Source organism: Gymnoscopelus microlampas, assembly GCF_963454915.1.
Source record: "Gymnoscopelus microlampas genome assembly, chromosome: 23".
NCBI classification, from domain to species: Eukaryota; Metazoa; Chordata; class Actinopteri; order Myctophiformes; family Myctophidae; genus Gymnoscopelus; species Gymnoscopelus microlampas.
In genome coordinates, this window is record NC_139960.1 from 19,020,928 (window position 1) to 19,042,838 (window position 21,911).

Here is a 21,911-nt window from a genome sequence, read left to right on the forward strand (position 1 = left end):
CAACATGAACTTGAGCTCTAATGTGGCAGGTTTTGACAGTGTGATAATAAAGCTCCTCCCATGAGAGAGAGACGCCGCTTGACGTTGAACCGCAGCCTCTCTCTCCTCTCCCAAAGCCCCATTGTAGACACAGATCTCCATTTTCTCCGGACGGACAGACAGTCATTCAGAAGAAAAGCGACGAGTCAGAGGGGGAAAAATGAATGAAGAATACGACGTTATCGTGTTGGGCACCGGGCTGACGGTGAGGACAACCGATCGGAACGTGAATCAGTGTGTTTTGTGGAGCCATTTGCCACACAGTTCGCCGACACACAGCGAACTGTGTGACACTGTTTGCGCTAAACTGGGCCTAATCAGCGCAACGTCTAGCTAAGATAAACCGCACGTTAACGTTAGCTGTGTGTGTGGCTCTGGAAAACCCTAACGTTTTGGCGCAAGCTAAAATGGAAACTGGCCGTTGTTTGGTCTGTGTGGAACGTGTTTTATATGTATGCGGTTGAGCGCAGTTGTTGTCACTAAGGAGCTAATGATTAGCCGAATATCAAAACGCTCGCCCCAAAACACAGTCGCCCCCCCGGGGCATATCCGGCGATCTCGGAACGGGCACCGCCTGGTATTCTTAAACGTAACGTTAGTAAAAAATGTCTAAAAACAACTTAACCTTATTCCTAAACTTAACCTTAGACAATCGTGTCTAAACCTAACCTTGTCCTAAGTGTAACCTCAGTAAATGTATGCCTAAACTCTAACCTTATTCCCAAACGTAACCTCAGACAGTAACTAAAACAAGAATAGAAGAACCGCTGCTGGGGGCGAGCAGTCCGCGAAAGAAAGGGGGGCGATTGTGTTTTGGGGCGAGGCTTCCCGTTACCGATTAGCCGGACTTACCAGCTAATGAGCCCTACCTAGCTGCTGCTAAAAGAAGACGTGTCACCGTTTCTTCACTCAATTCTCCTGTCGTTTTGCGATGCTTTAGTGTCAACATGTCAACCTGGTTGTCACGCGAAGGTGTTGTCGGTCAGTGCGGTTTGTAGACTTTGCGACAGGAAGCGTGTGACATGTTAATGCATTAAATTAGCCCGTTAGCTTGGCTAACGTGTAGCTGCTGTAACGTTTCGATTCAACAGGCTGTGCCTTCCTTCCCGAGTTCAAGTTGGGCTGCTAGCAGCGGCTAGCATAGAGCTAGCACCGAAGCTAACTGTCTGTCGGCTGAATAAGGAAGAGGCGCTGTCGTTTATATCGCGCGAGGGGTGTCGCCACTCGCCTGTCCAAGGAAAAAGAGCTGATCTACAAGCTGACAACGACCCGCATCGCGCCGTGTTGTTAGGCTTGTTGATCAGCTCTTTTTCTTTTTGACAAGCACCACCGACCGTCATACTACGGTAAAGGCGAGATTTTATAGCAACAAGTTAAAGTTCACACTTAACGACCATGGGTGGACTTTGTGCATGACAAAAAATAAATAAATGCAAGTGATCAAGAGTCCCTCCATACATTGGCGCCGGACATACTTTTATTTACCACCAAGTATGCCCGGAAATGACTATGTCCAGCTATCCAGCAGTACATTACGCCCCTTGACCCGTAGTAGATGTAACTAACTTACAGGGTACTTGAAGCATGACATGGGAGAAACTCGTGATCAATTTATTACTATGCCTGGGAAACCCATTGACAATTTCCCCCTCTTGTTGTACAGTTTCTGCTTGTCAAGTCTTTTAATCCATTGCATGTAGAGATGGTTCATTATTGAGTATTGTTTGACTACCTGTTCAATGGCAGGATTGATGTCACATGATTTCCACGTTCGTGAATTGAGCTCAGCTGTCTTTGTTTGCGCCAGTGTTTTGGACATTGGTAGTGTCTGTCTAGTACTGTCTATATAGCAGTGGATTCCAGGCACTCTGGGGTCTTTTAGGGCAGTGGTTTTCAACCTTTTTCATGCCAAGGACCCCTAAATTGATATACATTTAGCCGCACTATGAGCTTGTATATCTGCTATTTTTGAATAGCCAAAGTAAGTGGTTAAAAATGATTGTGACGCTATGTTAGCTAATTTTGCTGGGGACCCCCTGGTACTCCCTCAAGGACCACTGGTGGTCCCCGGACCACTGTTTGAAAACCACTGTCTTGTACAATTGTACAAATGGAACCAAATGGACCCGTTACCCATTTGTATACTGTCAGAGTTAAGGGGAGACCTTGTCATTTAAAAGTTTGAGAACCATGGGTCTATAGGGTGTTTGGTCCTGTTCCAGTTTAGCGTACCAGGATGTGACAGTCAGGAAGACTTCTGGCTTGTCAGCAAGCTGCAGGACACTGGAGTTTTACAGCAGAGTAGATAGAGTTGGATTTTAAACATGGGTGGATACTGTTGTTGTTGGCTCACTGATGGGTGTGGCCGGGACTCGGATTCGTGACATATTGAGGAACTGAAACATTCAAACTGTACTGAATGTGTAAAGCAAATCTCATACATGAGTGAACACAGTATGTTTCACAGGTAAAAAAAACAAAAAAAAAACACACCAAACAAACAATGAATACAAACAAACATAGCATAGCAAACATAGCAGAATGATACAAAAAGCACTACAGTACTACACATAAAGTACTACACTGCCAAATGGTTCTGGTTCTGCCAATATGACAGAAGAAATCTCCTAGCCACCACGTCCACAATACGATTAGATAGTGGTTGTGAGATGTGAGACTTAGTTAGTTCCCTGTAATAAATCCATGTAGTGAATTCATGCAGAACTTCTCTGTTTGAGGTTGAATGCTACTATAACTAATACTGCTCTTACTACTATGTCCTAGAAAAATGTATTTACTTTTTGGTCCCTAACAGCTGGGACTTTGCTAGTAAAATACCAACCTCTGCAGCATCTTTGGTTGGTTAAGAGACTGGGGGATCCCATACGTTCTCTACTGATGAGGAAGGAGGAGAGGCAAATATTCAGATTCCTAAGGCTTAATTAAATCCAATAATAGTTAAACTGAGCAGTGGTAACCTTGAGGAACATGACACAGCATTGTCATCGCCTCTTTTTAGAATGGTCGTCTCTTGGTCTACTCTGGTGGCTCAGAAGCCATAACTCTGCAAGTTGTGGATTGAGACTTGTGCATTTTTGCTAGAGAGTCATTCAAACTGTTGGGAAAATGTCAAACTGAGTGTCATATAATGAAAGCCACTAAGCCAGCCTGCCTTAACCCAGCATGATACCCAACACTTTCATGTGATTGTGGTGGCCTTTTAAACTTCAGAGATACGTCTGACTTGCCTCTAGTTGTCTTTGTGGTGCACACTGCTGTCCGCTCATAATATAATATGCACCTGCTTTTTTATTTCATTTTATTATGGTGTTCCGGTGTTAAAGATTGAACTAGGACTGTGTCTTGGCAACGAGTATGTGCTTTATTGGCTTAATTTTCTGCTTGACTTGTTCCCTGAATAGGTGTATTTCCCTCTCCTCTGCATGTCAGCTACTATATGGCTGAGGTGGTGATGACGAGGCTGCCTCCTGCTGTAATGTCAGAGCCTATATTTATATAGGCAGGAGGGGTAGCTTGAGTCGCATGTCACTCAGAGGGGCTCACGGTGACTCATCAGATTTGTACAGTATCTCGCAGGGAGGGACACAGTTCCTAAACCACTTGAACCTGTTGTCACCCAGTCACCCAGTCTAATAGGCTATGCACAGCAGCCATATTGGGAATGAATTGGGCCCCTTCCTTACTTCCTTCACAGGTGTTACCAATGATACTAATTAAGGCTCTGTTGCATTTAGTGTGGCACAGTGGTTGTCTTATTTTCAAGGACCCCCATAACTCTGAGAGTGTACAAATGTTACGGGTCCATTTGGTTCCATTTGTACACTCTCAGAGTTGCACACCCACCATAAGGGGCCATTTGGGAAACAAAATGGAGTGTTTCTAGTGACCAGAACAGAGCCTTCATTGGTAACACCTGTGAAGGAAGTAAGAAGAGGCCCAATTTCTTCCCAATATGGCTGCTGTGCATAGAGCCTATTTCAAAGTGATTCTTTTATGTCCATGGTGCAGAAAGTGCTGACGAGGAAATGATTTGGCAAGGCATTCCATATGATGATCTTTTTTGGGCAGGCAGCACAACACAGTCGTGCAACAAATTATGAATTTTGAAATTTAGAATTATGAACATTGCCCTGTGTACTATTACCTGTTTTCCAAATTTTTATTAAAACAAATCTTAACGCCATCATCATGACATTTTTCATAATGTTCCATTCATCAAAGTTGGCTGAAACATTCAGCCTGATGATGTCTCTGCCTCGGGTACAATTCATCAATGTGAAAACAAGGAAGTTCTCATTGTACTCTAAGGAGTCTGGCCTTAATTTAAGTGTGCACACACAGGTTGTCATGAATTATTGTCTCCGCCAGGCTGAAAGCCATGGCCGAGGCTATCCAGGGCACCAGGAGGCCGATTTTCTTTTTATATATCACTCCTACAAATTTATTCCAAACATCTCGCAAATCGGTACACATTATCTCTATAGTCAAGTGATCAAGATGGATCCGTCCGATTTTTCATATTCCATCCTGATTGGCGAATTCCGAACATTGCTGGCCCACAATAACCTACCTGACCTGGCCGAGACCTGTGCTCCGAGGAGGAGCACTTTTTCTAGTTGGCTCCAAGTTGGAGAGAACATGGTCCTTGATCTGAAAATATACCAGACACAGTATGCTAGTTGAGTGGAATCAGTTTTTTTTTTGCTTGCTTGGCACAATTGACTTCTCAATGTGTCAGTGATCTATGGCAGGGGTCTTAAAAAAAATTCAGAGAGAGAGAGAGAGAGAGAGAGAGAGAGAGAGAGAGAGAGAGAGAGAGAGAGAGAGAGAGAGAGAGAGAGAGAGAGAGAGAGAGAGAGAGAGAGAGAGAGAGAGAGAGAGAGAGAGAGAGAGAGAGAGAGAGAGAGAGAGAGAGAGAGAGAGAGAGAGAGAGAGAGAGAGAGAGAGAGAGAGAGAGAGAGAGAGAGAGAGAGAGAGAGAGAGAGAGAGAGAGAGAGAGAGAGAGATATGAAGCAGGGACCCCCCCCCCCACTACACATACTATATATTGTATGAAATTGTGTTTACACATGATCTTTTCTATTCTTATTTTGGATTCATATATTGGTATTTTCATGCATTTAACCACTTAAACCATCAATACTTGGTAAACCTGACCTTTGGCTCTGTACTTTCCCCTCTACACCAAATCTCTTCGACGTGTTGTGAGCTTGTAGATACTGTATGCTATTTTTGGCGAATCTTCCCCCAGAATAAGGATGCTAGGGTTCAAGTGGTGAATAAAAAAAAAAAAAAGAAAGTTCCTATCACACAAAGATTTGGCAGCCCACCTGTAGTAACTCTTGAGTTCCCTGTAGGGGTCCTGGACCCCCTGTTGAAGGTCTATGGTTATGCAGGCCGTCAACCTGCCCGATACGACAGAGCTCAAGTTTTTCCGTTTCTGAGATTCTAAATAATGTCGGTGTTGTAGAAGACTAGTAGCTAGCTATGGTGGCTAGATCCACTGCCTAGCTGTGTCCATGAGTGTTATGTCTTAAGGGGGCAGCGTCATAGCATAACACAGTTCTGTTGGGTCTGTATGAGCCAGCATTTACCATGATATCATAGAGGTTGGGAGTTGGGTTTCCTCTGGTAAAGCTCTGTCCTAGTTTACACTTGCCTGAAAGCCTAGGCTAGGCTGAGTGGCAAACCAAAACAATAGCAGCAGTCTCTTCCTGTCATTACACAACCGCCAGTGGTCATGTATTGTACACCAGAGAGGGTAGGTGACATCATTGTGAATTGAAAGTGTTTTGATGCACTGTAATGTTGACAGTGACGTGCCTCAAAGTTACAAGTAGGACATTTTTCCTTAATATGCAAATCACTTCCCTCTTATTTGGCTTAATCATCTAAGTTGGCCAACTTACTGTATACTAGGCCTGTTGGGCTACATAGTAGGTTCACTAGCAAGATGAGTACAACCACTCAACTAAAACGTCGCCCTGACTGAGTACGAGTCATTGTTCAGGAGTGAGTCCCCTGTCTGAATAAAGTCCACAAAATCACATGACACAGTGCATTTTGCTGCTTCCACAAACCCAAGTGGCGTAATCGTATTAAGGCCTTCGGTCAGTGGGAATTCCACAGAGTTCGTCAAAGTATGCAAGTCTCAGAAATGTATAGCCTCTGTCAGATCTCTAATCTTTCCTCTAGCTCCACAGAGATATGTCAGATGTGATAATCATGTTGGTGTGTGTCTGATCAGGAATTATTTCTATCGAATGAGGCACGGGTGCTTCAGAGACTTTTCCAAGTCCCCCGTCTCTTTTCATAGCCCATCCTATTCAGGATTTAGTGGTCATTTGGCTGTTTGTATGCCACTATTCACTGTAGCAACTACATTCTCCCTTTTTTAGAAGAGAATGTTAAAGAGGTCTATGTTCTGTTCTCTGGAATTCTTCCCTACCAGAAATATGAGCCAGTTTGGAACTTGGACTAAATGAACTCTCTGACTCTGACCACACAGCTACTCCTCCCTGTCATTCTATTACAAGTAGCCAGTGCAGACAGTAAAGACGGCCTTGCAGCAGTACAGTGTGGTCTCTGTAGTCACAGAAGTCCAGCCCCTTTTAAAAATACAAACAGAAAATGCTCGATCTTGCCAGGAGATAAATAATAAAATCTATACAAATATGTTTTTTACGCTAACAGCGTTTTCCTAGCGACTTGCAGTCGAGGCGGGCGGGGGGCCGGGTGGGGAGAGCCTGGCGACGCCCCTAGTCAAGTCAGCTACTATGCATCCCAGAAATATATAGCTTATAAGGATTTGTAATGTAAGGAAATGTAAATATGGCAACTCATTTAGATGTAGGCCTACGTAGGTTCATGGTTTCCCAAGGACTATAGCCGTTTCACTCATGATACAATTTCTCTTTCATAACAGATACATGTGCCAGATAATCCCCTACAACAAAACACCAAGAGAGTAAAAAGAAAGAAAAAAGTTAACGTTTCAGTCATTCAGTCCGACTTCACTGTAGCCTTTTCATACATGATATTTGTACTTAGGCTGTCGTGAAAGTTTATAATATTTAGAGAAATTTAAAGTTTCAACTACAAAAGTAGTAGTTACTAGTTGTGAATTAGCAAACTGTACATTCAGACTGAATGTTTCCTTTATCCTCATCTTGCGCTAATGCAAGCAACTGTTTTGCCAGGTTTGATTTTTTGTTTCTCATAAGCGTGCATCCGTTGTCCGTCAACAACACAGCCGTCTGTGCCTTGACTTCTGTGCGCTGACTGCGCTCACGCCTGTAAGTCGCTAGGAAAACGCCGTTCGCGTTATTTACGCACACTGTACATCCAGTTGCCTGTTAATTTGTTCTCAATTGGTGTGCGCCTGCCAAAAGGTTTTAATGTCAGTCATTGCCAAGCCCCTGCCAGCAGGACTGACCCACTGTGGTCACAGCCACTCATGAGATCAGAGCATGAAAAGAGAGTCAAAACAGAGCGGGGCTACATTCATTTAGTTTAAAACTACTTAAATATACACAGAAGGGCTACATTAATTTAGTTTAAAACTACTTAAATATAGACAGAAGGGCAACATTCATTTAGTTTAAAACTACTTAAATATAGACAGAAGGGATCATCTCGTGAGTGGAAACTGGACTGGACAAATGGGATAGATCTGTGTTACAAGACCCCAGACTGTCCACTTAACCCATTAATATCTGAAGCTGATTCCACAAATGCCTTCTAAAGCAGTACTTCTCGAAAATTTTCATGCCATGGACCCCCAAAATGTTCCTGTTCCTATCACTGTTACTAACCCATCTCTTTCCCGTTGTGTTTTCTCCAATAGGAATGCATCCTGTCAGGGATCATGTCGGTAAGGGGCAAGAAGGTGCTACACATGGACCGAAACTCATACTACGGAGCTGAGAGTGCCTCCATCACACCACTAGAAGATGTAAGTCCTGACCACGTTAGCTTCCTGATTAGACAGGGGGGCCGCTTGTGTTCAAGCTGAAGTCCCCCACCTTGTCTTAAGATTATGTTTCCTTTTGTTTGTTAGTACTGCCGGAGAGGCTGTTTTGCATTTATTTTTATTTTTTAACTTTGTTGCCTAATTGTGTTCAATGTTCAAAAATAAAGATTTCATTCATTCTCTGTACCCTAGACACAAGGTTTACCCTAGAAACTTTGTGTTTGTCTCATCAATCATCCCGTCTCTCCTACAGCTATTCAAGCGCTTTAACATCCCTGGCAGCCCTCCTGAGTCGATGGGAAAAGGCCGGGACTGGAATGTGGACCTCATCCCTAAGTTCCTTATGGCCAATGGTATATATACTAATCACCCCACCCACCCCCTTGCCTTATATGCACCATAACCCATGACTTTAACCTCGTGCTGGATATAAACTGTAAACCATCATATTTTGGAAATGTGTTCAGTCAGTCTTTGATGGGGCTAGATCAGGGGTCTTTAACAGGGGGTCCGGGACCCCTAGGGGGTTCTCCGAGTTACTACAGGGGGTCCGCCAAATCTTTGTGTGATATGATTTTTTTTTTACCTTAACCACTTGAACCCTAGCATCCCCTTTTCTGAGGAGAACTTTAGCCAAAAATAGCAGATCTACAAGCTCACAACGCCATGGCATTGTGAGCTTGTTGATCGGCTATTTTTGGCAAAGAGGTGTTTGGTGTAGAGCGGAGGAAAAAGAGCAGACCAAGTAAACAAAAAAAGTTGAATCTGAAACACAATTTTATACAATATAGAGGGGGTCCCTGCTTCATCTCTCTCTCAGCTAGGGGGTCCTTGGCCTGAAAACGTTGAATACCCATGGGCTAGATACAAACTTGCACTTGGCCAGCAAGGGTTCCCTCAGATGATGCCCAAAGAACATTAAGCTCAAACTGGCAAGATGATTAGGGGACTTTAAAAAGAATATTCACAACCATTTTTATTATGCATCTGTATGGTAAGCTACTCATGCCGATCTCTATTTCTCCCTACTACTGTACTGACGTGCTGCGCTGGCACCTTATTGAATGTGTAAAACAATAGATAGGACCACATTGGAAACAAGTCCCCAGGACTTCTTTGTGTTTTATGGTACAGTCAGAGCCTTTATCTCTGACTGTACCACGTGCTGTTTACATGTTTGACTAATAAAGTATTCAATCAAAAAGAAAAACACCCACTGTGCATTAACGCCTAGAATCCGGCACTGAAGACCACTAGGCCATCGATAGACCGTTCGCTATTACAGAATTTGTGCCTTTCAAATTAAATCTCCCTGTGGGAGCTGCAACTATCTGGAGCGCCCAAGTTCATGTCCCCTCTTTGCAGTCTGTGTGTAATTACAACATGGACAAGTAAAACAATATAGCTGATAAGTGAGTTTCATAATCGTTTATAAGAAGTTTCCAAGTCTTGCATGCATAATGGTCGCACGTAATGACAGCTGTTATCCTGCTGTCCGAGAACTCTGCTTATGGAACGAAATTGGTGAATTGGCGTTCTCATTGACGGGCCTAATGAGTGGTGGGAAATATTGATATACAAATAAAACGGATGTTTATTAACCGTGTTTCTATATCCATTTATAGTGAACCATGCTGTGAAATCAGACTCATGCAGGTATGGCCAGTTCCACAATGATTGAGATTTATAAAACGTAATCGGGCGAACATTCAGCTTTATAAATCAGACAAAAAGAATGCGTATGAATATTTCCTGTCCTTGTCCGAACAGTTTTATGTAAGCATTTTGATTGACGTGGGTCTCTATGAAATAATTTTCCCATTTTAACGCTTTTCTCCTAATTTAGTCATTATGCCAAATCCTAGTTTTCCCCTTAAAAACACACTATCATCCCTCTCAGTTCTGCACGCCACTGAACTGTCACCCAGACCAACCTGTACAGAGATCGCCTTCAAGCCTGCCAACACAGGCAATTCGAAAAATGTTCGTCGACTACCTTTTTTCACTGACGAAAAAAACAACTAAGCTATGATGACTAAGACTAAATATACTGACTATTTCGGCAACAAATAAAAACTAGACGCGTCGCAATTGGCAATTGCAAAGTGTGGTTGCGCCGACGCCGGTCGGGACTCGAGTAATCCGCCGGGAGGAATACCGTCGTAGACTGCGCCAATTACATTGTCACGTCACTCCTGAGATCGCTTGCGTTTAATTTTGAGAGGATTGATCCCCCAAAAATCATGTTTTTGCATCAAACGGTTACATCTTGCGCATTTGTGGCGCCCCCTATGGATCAAAGTGGAAAAGCTTTTGGAGATCCGTTGAGTAAACCACCCTTGACATGTGATTCAAATTTGGGATTGACTGGAGGTTTCGTTTGTGATTTTTGGCCTTTTTTGTAAAACGGGCCCCTCCCGCTAACTTTTGAAGCCATTTAAGGGTGAACCGTAAGGACTATCAAAATTCTGCTTGGAGATGTTTATCGCATGGGTCCAGAGATCATGTGTACCCATTTTTGTGAAATTTGGACAAAATATGTGGGAGGAGGAGCTAAAAGTGTGTTTTGAAGAAAATTCAAAATGGCGGAAAATCTGTCCTGACGCAAATGGGCGTGACCTATATGGGGAGTTGCGTCATGACCCAAGGAATCTAGGGAAAAAGAAATTTTGATTTTACGACCTACGGTTCAAGAGTTATAGGCCAAAACGTAAAATGGGCTGTTATAGCGCCACCATGTGGCCGACTGGTGTGATCCTTTTTGAAAAAATGTTGCAATAAACTATCAACCTCCCCTCCAAGTCTTGTAACTGTAGCCCTTACGGTTTCCGAGAAAGAAATACTTGAATGGGATTATTTGCAATTCCAATTAAAGTGGATGGGGAAATTTAATGCACTAATAAATCAATATCAAAAAATCTATCTAGACGCAAATGGGCGTGGCCTATATGGAAAGTTGCGTAATGACCCAAGGAATCTAGGGAAAAAGAAATTTTGATTTTACGACCTACGGTTCAAGAGTTATAGGCCAAAACGTAAAGTGGGCTGTTATAGCGCCACCATGAGGCCGACTGGTGCAATTATTTTTTCAATAATTTCGGACAATATTATGAACCTCTCTTCCAAATGTGGTAACTCTAGCTCTTACGGTTTCTGAGAAAAAAATACTTGAACTTGAGTTTTGTCACTTTTCCATTAAAGTGGATGGGGAAATTTAATGCACTAATAAATCAATATCAATAAAACTATGCAACCAATCTCTTAACAAAATACAAGCACACGATTCCCGGTGAAGCCGGTCATTTTGATATATGGCGCTAAATTGGGAAAAATAAACTGTGGGAGGAGATGCGGTTTGAAATAAAGTTTATCTATAAAGATATAAAGAAATAAAGTGTATAGAGTACTATAGTCTGGTTGCCCTGTTAGGGCAACCACACTAACTAGACTAAAATGTTAGTGAGAGTGGAGAAGAGATCCAGTAGAACTAAAAGACAAGTTATTTTATGCTTGGTTGCACTCGGGTGTTGCGCTCTGAAAATAGCAGATCTACAAGCTCACAACGCGTTGCGCTGCGACGCGTTGTGAGCTTGTAGATCGGCTATTTTCAGCATGCAACCAAGTGCAAAATCAGCCGTTACGACACCATCAACCACCAAAATACATTTTATTCGACTAAATCAACTGTAGATTTAGTCGACTATAATTGTATGATATTTAGTCGACTAAAACTAGACTAAGACTAAAACTTTTCAGATTACTAAAATATGACAAAAACTAAATGGAATTTAATTCAAAAGACTATGACTAAAACTAAATCAAAATGTGCCGTCAAAATCAACACTGCAATTCTATTGTGTTCATTGGAACAGCTGGCCAAGCCGGCTGTACCTAGCCTGGTAAACCCCCCTCCCTCCGGAAATCTCATTTGCATTTGATTTCAGGAAGGAGGTCTGGGATCGCTCAGGGAGTAAAGCTGCCCGAACCACTGCGTGTTCTAACCAATCAGAGGCTGCTAGGGGCGGGATCATCCAATCACCTGCCAAGTAGCTTGAAAAAATAAAAATGCCATCTGTCATCGATTCTGCTTCAGGAGTCTCAGATGGAAGTAGGCTGTGAAACAAAATGTGTGTCGCAAGCTTATTCCATTTGACAGTCAGGTTAGGCTGTACCAGGGAAGATTCAAACCCTTAGTTTCTGCGGTGGTGGGCAGGAACTTTACCCCATGCACCGGTCTCTCTCTATGATTGATGTTATGTTTGTAAGCACTCAATGTTTTTCTACTGTCCCAGAACCGTATCTTTGTGTCCTAACTGCTATTTTTATTACTACGTAGGAACAATGGCACAACGTTAATTTTGAGCACTGCGTGAGAGCACAAAGGCAACAAAACTCATGCACGCATTGGCATGGCCTGCATTTGCCTGTGACCTAAAATGAGTTTGACACCCATGATGTACCTGAGCATGGTATAAAATAGTATATGGAACACAACAATGGCTTTCCAACCTAATATGTTCTAACCCTGAGTTGTCGGTCTCATCTGTGTTTCTCACCCGTTCAGGTCAGCTGGTTCGTATGCTGCTGATCACACAGGTGACGCGTTACCTGGATTTCAAAGTGATCGAGGGAAGCTATGTCTACAAGAAAGGTGCCATCTACAAAGTCCCCTCCACTGAGGGAGAGGCCCTGCAGTCTGGTGAGTCATATATACACGGGTACTAGTGATGCGCGGGTCAGGTTTCTTTTTTATTACCCGCCTCGCACGGGAGCCCGCCCCATCCCGTCTCGCAAAAATGAATATAAATCAACGACCCGGCCCGTCCCGCAACCCGCCAAACAAAAAAAAACAGCTTTTCTTCACAGCTTTTCAACACACAAGCAAGCAAGTCCATTCAATTGCTTTAGACTAGAGAGAGAGCGAGAGGGAGATGTGGCCAATTTTTTCCAAGTACCCAAATGGCTGCTTTGCATAACAGGTTTACAAGTGAGTGTGAAAATGTTTCCTCAGATTCCTCACTCCTCGCATCTATAGGCTACACGGTAACAACACAGCATCAAGTTGGCTTCAGCATGTGTGAAGTTTGCATGTTCTCCCCGTGTCTCCTAGGGTAGTTAATACCCTCACAAAAACATGTAGTAATCCTGGTCGCTATACCGCCTCCCCCATGACAGCCGGGGCGCCTGATGGAGGGGAAGGGAACTGGTTGGAATAACGTGTTCCTTCCACGCGCTACGTCTTACCGGGGAAACTCCCCCCTGTCAGGTGACAAGAAGGTCAGTTGGCTCTCATGCATTGAAGGAAGCATGAGCTCGGCCCTGGCCTCCCTAGGCTGTGGGGGACTGGTGTAGCGCTGGTGTAGGGCTGGTGTAGCGCCCAGGATCACTTAGGAAATTGGCACCAGGTGAAAAAAAATGGGTTACAAACATCGCGGGATAAAAAAAAATAGTTTCAGCTCTATAATTCATGACATTCCTTGAATTTGCAGTGTTTCCCCTATATGCATTAACACATTGATTGCCAAGATCGCATTGATGCGTTCTTTCAAATCCATCACTTGATGGCCAAGATCGCATTGATGCGTTCTTTCAAATCCATCACTTGATGGCCAAGATCGCAATGATGCGTTCTTTCATTTTTGGGGGAAAATTCCACAAGGGCCGACCTAACACAGCTTTGGAATTATCGATCGTCACTAGAGTAAGTAGAATGTGGATGTGACTCGTTCCAAAAACACAGGAAGCCATCCGCTTCCTGTTTGGGATTTTCAGAAAAACAGCTGTAACTCAGTTTCTTTTTTTTGCATTGAAAACCACTAGTTTTCAGCAGGCCAAAGCCCCAAAATGGCGGATCGCGGTTGGAACGTTGTCGTTCCTATGGATACACAGATCCCTCCGCTAACCCACAGGGACTATTTTGTTTGTGTTTTTGGGACACAATGTCGGTTCCACAGCGTTTCAAATATCATCGGATTGAGGTAATTATACGCTGGCAAGGGGATAGAAAACTATGTTTAATATCTTGGCAATCAATGTGTTAAGCAGTGGCGGGCCGCCACCCCTTAAATCCGACCACCACAGTATGATTATTTCTGTAAAAATTGTATTTATTTATTTTTACAGAAAAAATGATATCAATGCTCAAATGCATTGATATAATGCTTAAATGCCCTCAAGCAGTATATTTTCCTAAATCTGGAGACATTTCATATGTAAACTTTACAGATTATTACTGTACACATGTCGTACCATATAAGATATAAGACTTCGTGTTTTTTGCGCAGTCCTCCCCCACACCTTCAGCTTCTGGCTAGGGGAAACACTGATTTGTATTCATTTAAAAAGGTAAAAAACATTTCCTATACAAACATGTTTCCTACTTTAAGATAAAATGTGCGCGCGTGTGATGTCATTAAAATACCGTCCTGCCAGTAAAAAAATCACCATGACACCGCTGCTCACGGCCCTCTCGGAAGCAGTCCAGGTGACGGTCCAAATCCAAGTTCATGTTCAATGCCATAGGCTAATCCACAATGAAATGACTGCGGTGATTGATCCACACCGCACATCACTACAAGTAAGACGCGCGAACGCTGGAAGCGAACGCAGTTCTATATTTCAGCCACACTGTAGTAGTGAACTCTGGCGCACTCTAGCGGCTGCGCAGCTGCTATATTTCAGTCACGGAGTTTTGAGTCACATGGGGGCGCGAGCCAATGAGAGCGTGAGTGACATGGGGGCGCGGCTGCACACATACTGCACACAGACAGACACACAAGCCGAGCCGAGTTACATAGTAGGCTCCACTTGGGCGGAGACGCGGCTTCGCCGCGCCTCCTTCCGCGTTCGCAAAAAGGTACACTGAATGTTAAATGGGCTCAACTATTTTTTTTTGGTTCACTTCATCTGTCACTAAATCTGGTCTTTATTTTCATCATTTTGTATCGTATGGCACTGTAATGTCTAACGCAGCTCTCATAATAAAGGGAAATACAAGAATGTAACAACCTTGTCTCCTTAAAAGGTCTAATGGGAATGTTTGAGAAACGCCGCTTCAAAAAGTTCCTGGTCTTCACTACCAACTTCGACGAGAACGACCCCAAAACCATGGAAGGCGTGGACCCCCACAAGACCACGATGCGGGACGTCTACAAGAAGTTTGACCTGGGTCAAGACGTCATTGACTTCACGGGCCACTCCCTCGCTCTCTACCGCACAGACGAGTAAGGAGCTTTAACCCATTAAGACCTGGAACGCATCTGTGTCATTTTTTCATTTGAGCTAAAAAGCATTATTTTACACTTTGGCTATTCAAAAATAGCAGATCTACGAGCTTGTAGATCTGCTTTTTTTGAAAGATTGTGAAAATGTGTGCAAATCTTTGAATATATATATTATTTTAATTTAAAGCAAACATTAACTCAAATCTTTGCTTCTGGGGATCCCTGGCACAAAATATTTTGAGATTTCCGCGGCCAAATTCATATCATTTTGGGGGTCCTTGACATAAAAAAGTTTGAAAACCACTGATATAGAAACATACGTTTTTCAGAAAACCGTTAGGATTTAGAAGACATTTTTGCAGAATCGGAACCTCAGGCCTCAATTGGTTAAAAAGAACGACTGTTTCACCAACTATTATTATAACGATTACCACCTTGCCCCGCTGCTTTGAAAGTTGTACCAAAACATTTTCTGTGATGTCTTGTCTCCCTCTGCTTATAGATACCTGGATCTTCCTTGCTTGGATGCATTAAACAGGATAAAGCTTTACAGCGAGTCTCTGGCGAGATACGGCAAGAGTCCATACCTCTACCCACTATATGGCCTTGGGGAGCTGCCCCAAGGGTTTGCCAGGTAGGTAATGCACTACATAACAATCCGCTGTGAAAAATGTATTAAATTGTTAAGACGAGCAAGATTGTAGATCTGCTTTTTTTCGCTAAATATCTTTCGCCTATTTTCGGCTATTATGACATGCCCAAAATAAGCACACTAAGGTTCATGTGCAGGGGTGCACATAACTTTTTTGGTCTAGTACTCAGAAGAGCACCAGGAGATGTTACTTGGTGCGCACAAAATAAATGGTAAATAAAAGGTCCGGTGCCCCCCAGCGCTGTTTTGTCAACTGGGGGGGGGGGGGGGGGGGTTCGGTGCACCCCGGACCGTTTTGTCGAGGGGGGGGGGGGGGGGGGGTGAGTCTTATTTTTAAATCCCACTTCAGGAAGTCGAAAGTTACTAGCTGTCTGCCATGACGCGGTTAGGGAAGATGACGTTTGAATGACAAATGCGCTAAACTGTTGACTACTAGTACGATCTTTCGGCTATCCGTGTCAGTGGTGAGTGGGTCATTTCTTTACATCGTGTCTGTCTGTCACTGGAGGGGCCTTCATTTCTTAATGATGACGTGCTCCCCATTGATATTCCCGCTTATTACACGGCTACTTAATGAAGAAATTAAAAATTTGACCCAAAAGTAACTACTAAACGTAGGATTTCATTGCTTACAGTAATGAAAGTAGTCCATTAATTTATGCCAGGTGCGTTCAGTGCAACGCGGTCGTCTTGGAAACCAACGTGAAATGATGATGAAATAGAATCATTCTTGAGAGCAATGTTTAGCTGTAAATAGAGATGCCGCGATCCGATTAACAGATCGGATATCGGCGTGATATTAGCTAAAAAATTGACAACGGATCGCAGCAAAAATGGCCGATCAAACGCTCCGATCAAAGCACTCCATTCCAATACTCCACTCCAACAGTTCTATCCAGCACTTCTAACCAGCACGTTGTGAAACTTTGTTGACTATGATTCTGGAGAGGTTATGTAATAAAAAGTGCTTGCAGGTAAATAGCGCCACACTCTCTTTGAACTCTTTCAGATTAAGTGCCATCTATGGAGGCACTTACATGCTGAACAAACCTATTGAAGAGATTGTCATCGAGGACGGGAAGGTGGTGGGAGTCAAGTCAGAGGGAGAGGTAAGGATATTTATGAGTTAAGTCTGGAGGTACATCACGATGTGGATAATTCAGCATCGATGCAGTGACATTACATAATCCATTATAGCCTGCTAACGTTAAGATGCATCGTATAATAATTGAATCAAATTATTGAATTGAATCGTAATCTAATGGAATTGTGAGGCCAATGAAGATTCACCCATAGTTAACTCAACTCGGCACCGATGTATGTTGGGAACGACGCAAGGTGGAAATGCATGCATATCTGGTTATGCAAAACCCCTGTTGTACTGTTTGTCAGAGAACTAATTTTACCTGTTGAGTATCTATCCAGTGTGGTACTCATTATCATAACACATAAAACATCTTATAACGACAACTGGTATAGTGACACAAACCCAAAGCTTGGCTGATTCTGTGAAGCCAATTGGTTGGGTTGACCAAACAGGGAAGCCTATGCCTGTGGAAACAGAAAGACTGACACACAGACAGACAGATACAGGCAGTTGGAAGTCGATTGGTCGGACGGTGCCTGAGTTATGCCCAGGACAGCTACACACGCACAGAACACACATAGAATGTATAGATGGCAGTGTTGATTTCGTCGACTAAAACTATGAAGAAAAATGTTCGTCGACTACCTTTTTTCACCGACGAATACTAAATAAAAACTAAGCTATGATGAGTTAAACTAAGACTAAATATATTGACAATTTTGTCAACAAATAGAAACTAGACTAAAATGTTAGGGAGGGGACTAGTGGAGAAGAGATCCAGTAGAACTAAAAGACAAGTCCTTTTAGGTTTGGTTGCGCTCGGGTGTTGCCCTCTGAAAATAGCAGATCTACAAGCTCACAACGCGTTGTGAGCTTAAGCTTGTAGATCGGCTATTTTCAGCATGCAACCAAGTGTAAAATCAGCCATTATGACACCATCAAGGCACCGACAAAATACATTTTAGTCGATTAAATCAACTGTAGTTTTAGTTGACTAAAACTAAACACAATTTTATTCATAAGACTATCACTAAAACTAAATCAAACTGTGCTGTCGAAATCAACACTGGTAGATGGATGGTTGGACAGATGGATGACACTTCACTAGCAGCAGGTCCAGTCTGCACAATGGGAATCGTGTCTGACCTGTATAACATCTGACCCTATCCTCATAGATTGCCCGCTGTAAGCAGCTGATCTGCGACCCCAGCTACATTATGGACCGCGTCACCAAGGTGGGCCAGGTGATCCGTGTCATCTGCGTCATGAGCCACCCCATCAAGAACACCAAAGACATCAACTCGTGCCAGATCATCATCCCTCAGAACCAGGTCAACAGAAAGCATGGTGAGCATGAACAATTTTGAAATTGGCTAGACGTGGAAAACTTTACTTGTGCTCCAGTCGACTTAAGTCCAGCTGCAATGGCTTTTTTTTTAATAAACATTTTTTTAAACAAAACAAAAACATTGCCTCCGACAATACTGGGCTGTTCACATCCCTATCTTTTACTCAGTCAGTCCTCTTGGATATTAACACTTCAACCTGGTGTCCTTATTTTGGGTTTGTCATTGTACTCATTTGTGTGTGTGTGTGTGTGTGTGTGTGTGTGTGTGTGTGTGTGTGTGTGTGTGTGTGTGTGTGTGTGTGTGTGTGTGTGTGCGTGTGTGTGTGTACACAGACATCTACGTGTGCATGATCTCCTTTGCTCACAACGTGGCAGCCCAGGGCAAGTACATCGCCATCATCAGCACAACAGTGGAAACCTCTGAGCCTGAGCAAGAGATCCAGCCTGCCCTAGACCTGCTAGAGCCTGTTGAGCAGAAGTTTGTCAGCATCAGTGACCAGTACGGACCAACCGACGCTGGCACGGATAGCCAGGTATGATCATAATGACCAGACAAGCCTAACATGATTTGCCCACAATAAAAAGATAAAGTGCCAGGAGTAGTTTTGACTAGTTTAGCCACTTACTTACGACCTGGAACGCATCTGTGTCACTTTTTGTTTTGAACTAAAAAAGCATTATTTTACACTTTGGCTATTTTTGAAAAATTGTGAAAATGTGTGCAAATCTTTGAATAGATTGTTTTAAAGCGAACATTTTTAACTCAAATTTGCTTCTGGGACCCCCTGGAACAAAATATTTTGAGATGGGGGTCGGCAGGCCAAATGCATATCATTTTGGGGGTCCTTGACATGAAAAAGATTGAGCACCACTGACATAGAAACATACCTTTTTCAGAAAACTGTTGGGATTTATAGGAGACATTTGTAGAATCGGCTTCAGGTCTTAAAGGTTTAACTGGGGACTAGGAGACATCAAGTGAATACAATTTGCTATCTTACTTATCTATTGGAGTAAAATTTCACGATTTGTCACCTTTTGTGGGGGGGAAACAACATCCAAACTATGCAGTTCTGCCCTGATTCTTTTGAACGCCTTCTCACTTCCTGACCGTCACTTTTGTAGATCTTCATCTCCCGTACGTACGACGCCACGACTCACTTCGAGACCACCTGTGACGACATCAAGGACATCTACAAGAGGATGACGGGCACAGAATTTGACTTTGCCGAGATGGAGCGCAAGAAGAACGACATCTTCGGCGACACAGACTAGACGAGAGTCGACGTATCCACAACACTCCTGAATATCAGATAACGCTGCGACAGAAAAGTTCTAAAAATAGAAAAAATACACAAAAAATATACAGCAATGGGCTGGCTGATCCAAGTATATGTTCTGCCCATTCAGGAAGTACATGATATAGAATTATTATGATAGTGTTGCTGGATAGGGGGACAGGGCAGGAGCTATGCTTTTTATAATCACATTCAGACAGGTGTTGCACTGAATAATGGTTAGATCTAATACTCTACATTCTTCATGTATCTGACGCGCCTTTCTCTGCAACGACTGGGGTGCATAGTCCAAAGATGCCAAATTTAAATGATCAATCAAACCATTCAAATCTTTCAGTGTGGGGAGGGTGAATACATTTTGTTCAGAATATTAAAATGTATAAAAAAAAACTAAGTGTTTGGGAGATGTGTATTATCTACAGATCAGTTATTTTTGTCTCTACAGGTATTGTTCTTGTGAGGGAGAAAGACAAGTGGCTTGGCTTCTTCCATTTGTATTCGAGCGTATGTATGCATAGCTGAGTTTTCCTTACAGGGCTTGGCTTCTGGGCTTGTTTGGGGCCCAGAGAAGCCTTTCTTACAGACAAGTGACAGCCAGGTGTCTAGATACCTTTATCAACCAGCGTAGATAGTCATTTGTAAGGTTGAGTGGTTCATATGGGGGATTGATTTTTTCCATGTTTTTACCACCTTTGGTGTCTCTCATCTCCAGCCATTGGTCAGCCCTGGACATGGCACTATACTGTATTAAACCAAGCCACTAGGGCAGGTATAGTCCAGTGTTAAGGAAACTACCTTAGCCTGTCTGCAGCAGCTTGATTAACTATAGTGTAAAAGAGGAAACTTGTTAGTTCCTGTACTTCACAAAATATGGATGACTCAAGCATCAAAGGCAGGTTGAGGGAAGTTGTGGTTAAGTTAACTGTAATTGCTTTAGAAGGACCAAATGTCTACTGCAGCAGTATGAATGCTATACTATGGGCCCTGTAATGTCTATGTTTAAAAGATTAAAAAAACGATAACAAAAAAAAACATGTTGGGCTCGAATGGTTTCTGTACTGCAAAGTAAAAAAAAATATTGTGAAAAACCAAATCTGTGTTTGTTAATTATTGATGCCTAGTATGACTATCGTTTAAGATTTGGTTTGTTATACATATACATCTATGTTCAAAGACGTTTGTATGACTGCATATTAATTTAGAAACAATCTGTAGCTGACACAACTAACGCCTTGTCAAGCACAATGATACTTTATACCTGCTCAGCTCTGACTTCACCGAATGTATTGTCATGATGTAGCCGGTTCGGGCAAATTTGAATAAATTAGAGCATCTAGAATTCGGACCGCTACGTGGCCAGGGTTGCCAGAATTGCTCATAATTTCCTCGCAAGATTTTATTTTAAAATAGCCGATCTACAAGCTCAGAGCTTGTAGATCTGCTATTTTCAAATAGCTGATGTATATGTTAAAGTGCTCATGTGGCCCATAGTCCCTGCTTTTGGGCTGGTTTTCCTAGACCTGGTTGCTTGTTTCTCTCACAGAATCTAGCAACTGTACGTGGCCCTCACACCTTCGTCGCACTGCCGATTCGACCTATATGTTGTCGTCTGTGTCCCTTTTGTGCCCATATACGGAGATGTCTGTATATCCGTCTATGTCCCTTTTATGCCCTTACATGATCTCTATCTATCAGTCCTTGTCTCTTTTATGCCCATATGGAGATCCCTGATGTCATCAGTAGAATACATCCAACCAATATGCCCATGCATGGACATTCCAATATATGGCCATATACTAACAGTGTGTGCTTTTTTTTTTTTTACAGAACATAATATTTGATTTTATGAGTGGGGCCACAGATATTATCATAATGTAGTGGTGATTGGAACATAGTCTAAACACAAATTTATATTCATCAAACATATCCACTTAATTACTAGAAGGGAAAATGAAATAAAAGTGTGTTCCTCAGATGATGATTATAATTGGTGGTTTGTTTTTAACTCTTTATTGTCCTAAAATACAGATTCATTTTTTAAAATGTATTCCTTGGCAAAGAGCATGTACATATTACAACACCAACAAGTAAAAAAACAAAAGTTAGTCATTTCATATCATAGTCACATTCTAATGTAAAGAAACACAGCTGTCTGTGGTAGATAGGTACAGGCTGCCCTCTAGTGGCACAAAACTAAAACTACATCAGTGAGAATAAAGGTTTACACTACTCTATAAATCTATAAATCTAGATTGAGGCGTTGTGAGAATG

General features: G+C 42.6%; 1 protein-coding gene across 1 annotated transcript; it reads left to right on the top strand.

The window, feature by feature from the left end:
* Positions 1–90: 90 nt before the first annotated feature.
* Positions 91–20,674, top strand: gdi2 (GDP dissociation inhibitor 2). Its single transcript, XM_084050362.1, has 10 exons — positions 91–244; positions 7,907–8,014; positions 8,286–8,385; positions 12,597–12,731; positions 15,057–15,255; positions 15,758–15,889; positions 16,917–17,016; positions 18,170–18,341; positions 18,676–18,875; positions 19,468–20,674. The coding sequence occupies exons 1-10, from the start codon at positions 200–202 to the stop codon at positions 19,615–19,617; spliced, it is 1,341 nt and encodes a 446-aa protein (XP_083906488.1). The 5' UTR covers positions 91–199; the 3' UTR covers positions 19,618–20,674.
* The last annotated feature ends 1,237 nt before the right edge of the window (positions 20,675–21,911 follow it).

Bases quoted from the DNA above. Each gene is read 5' to 3' on its own strand.
- gdi2 (XM_084050362.1), top strand. From the start codon at position 200: ATGAATGAAGAATACGACGTTATCGTGTTGGGCACCGGGCTGACG. The intron at 245-7,906 runs GTGAGGACAACC...TTTCTCCAATAG, and splicing joins TGTTGGGCACCGGGCTGACG to GAATGCATCCTGTCAGGGAT. The intron at 12,732-15,056 runs GTGAGTCATATA...TCTCCTTAAAAG, and splicing joins GGGAGAGGCCCTGCAGTCTG to GTCTAATGGGAATGTTTGAG.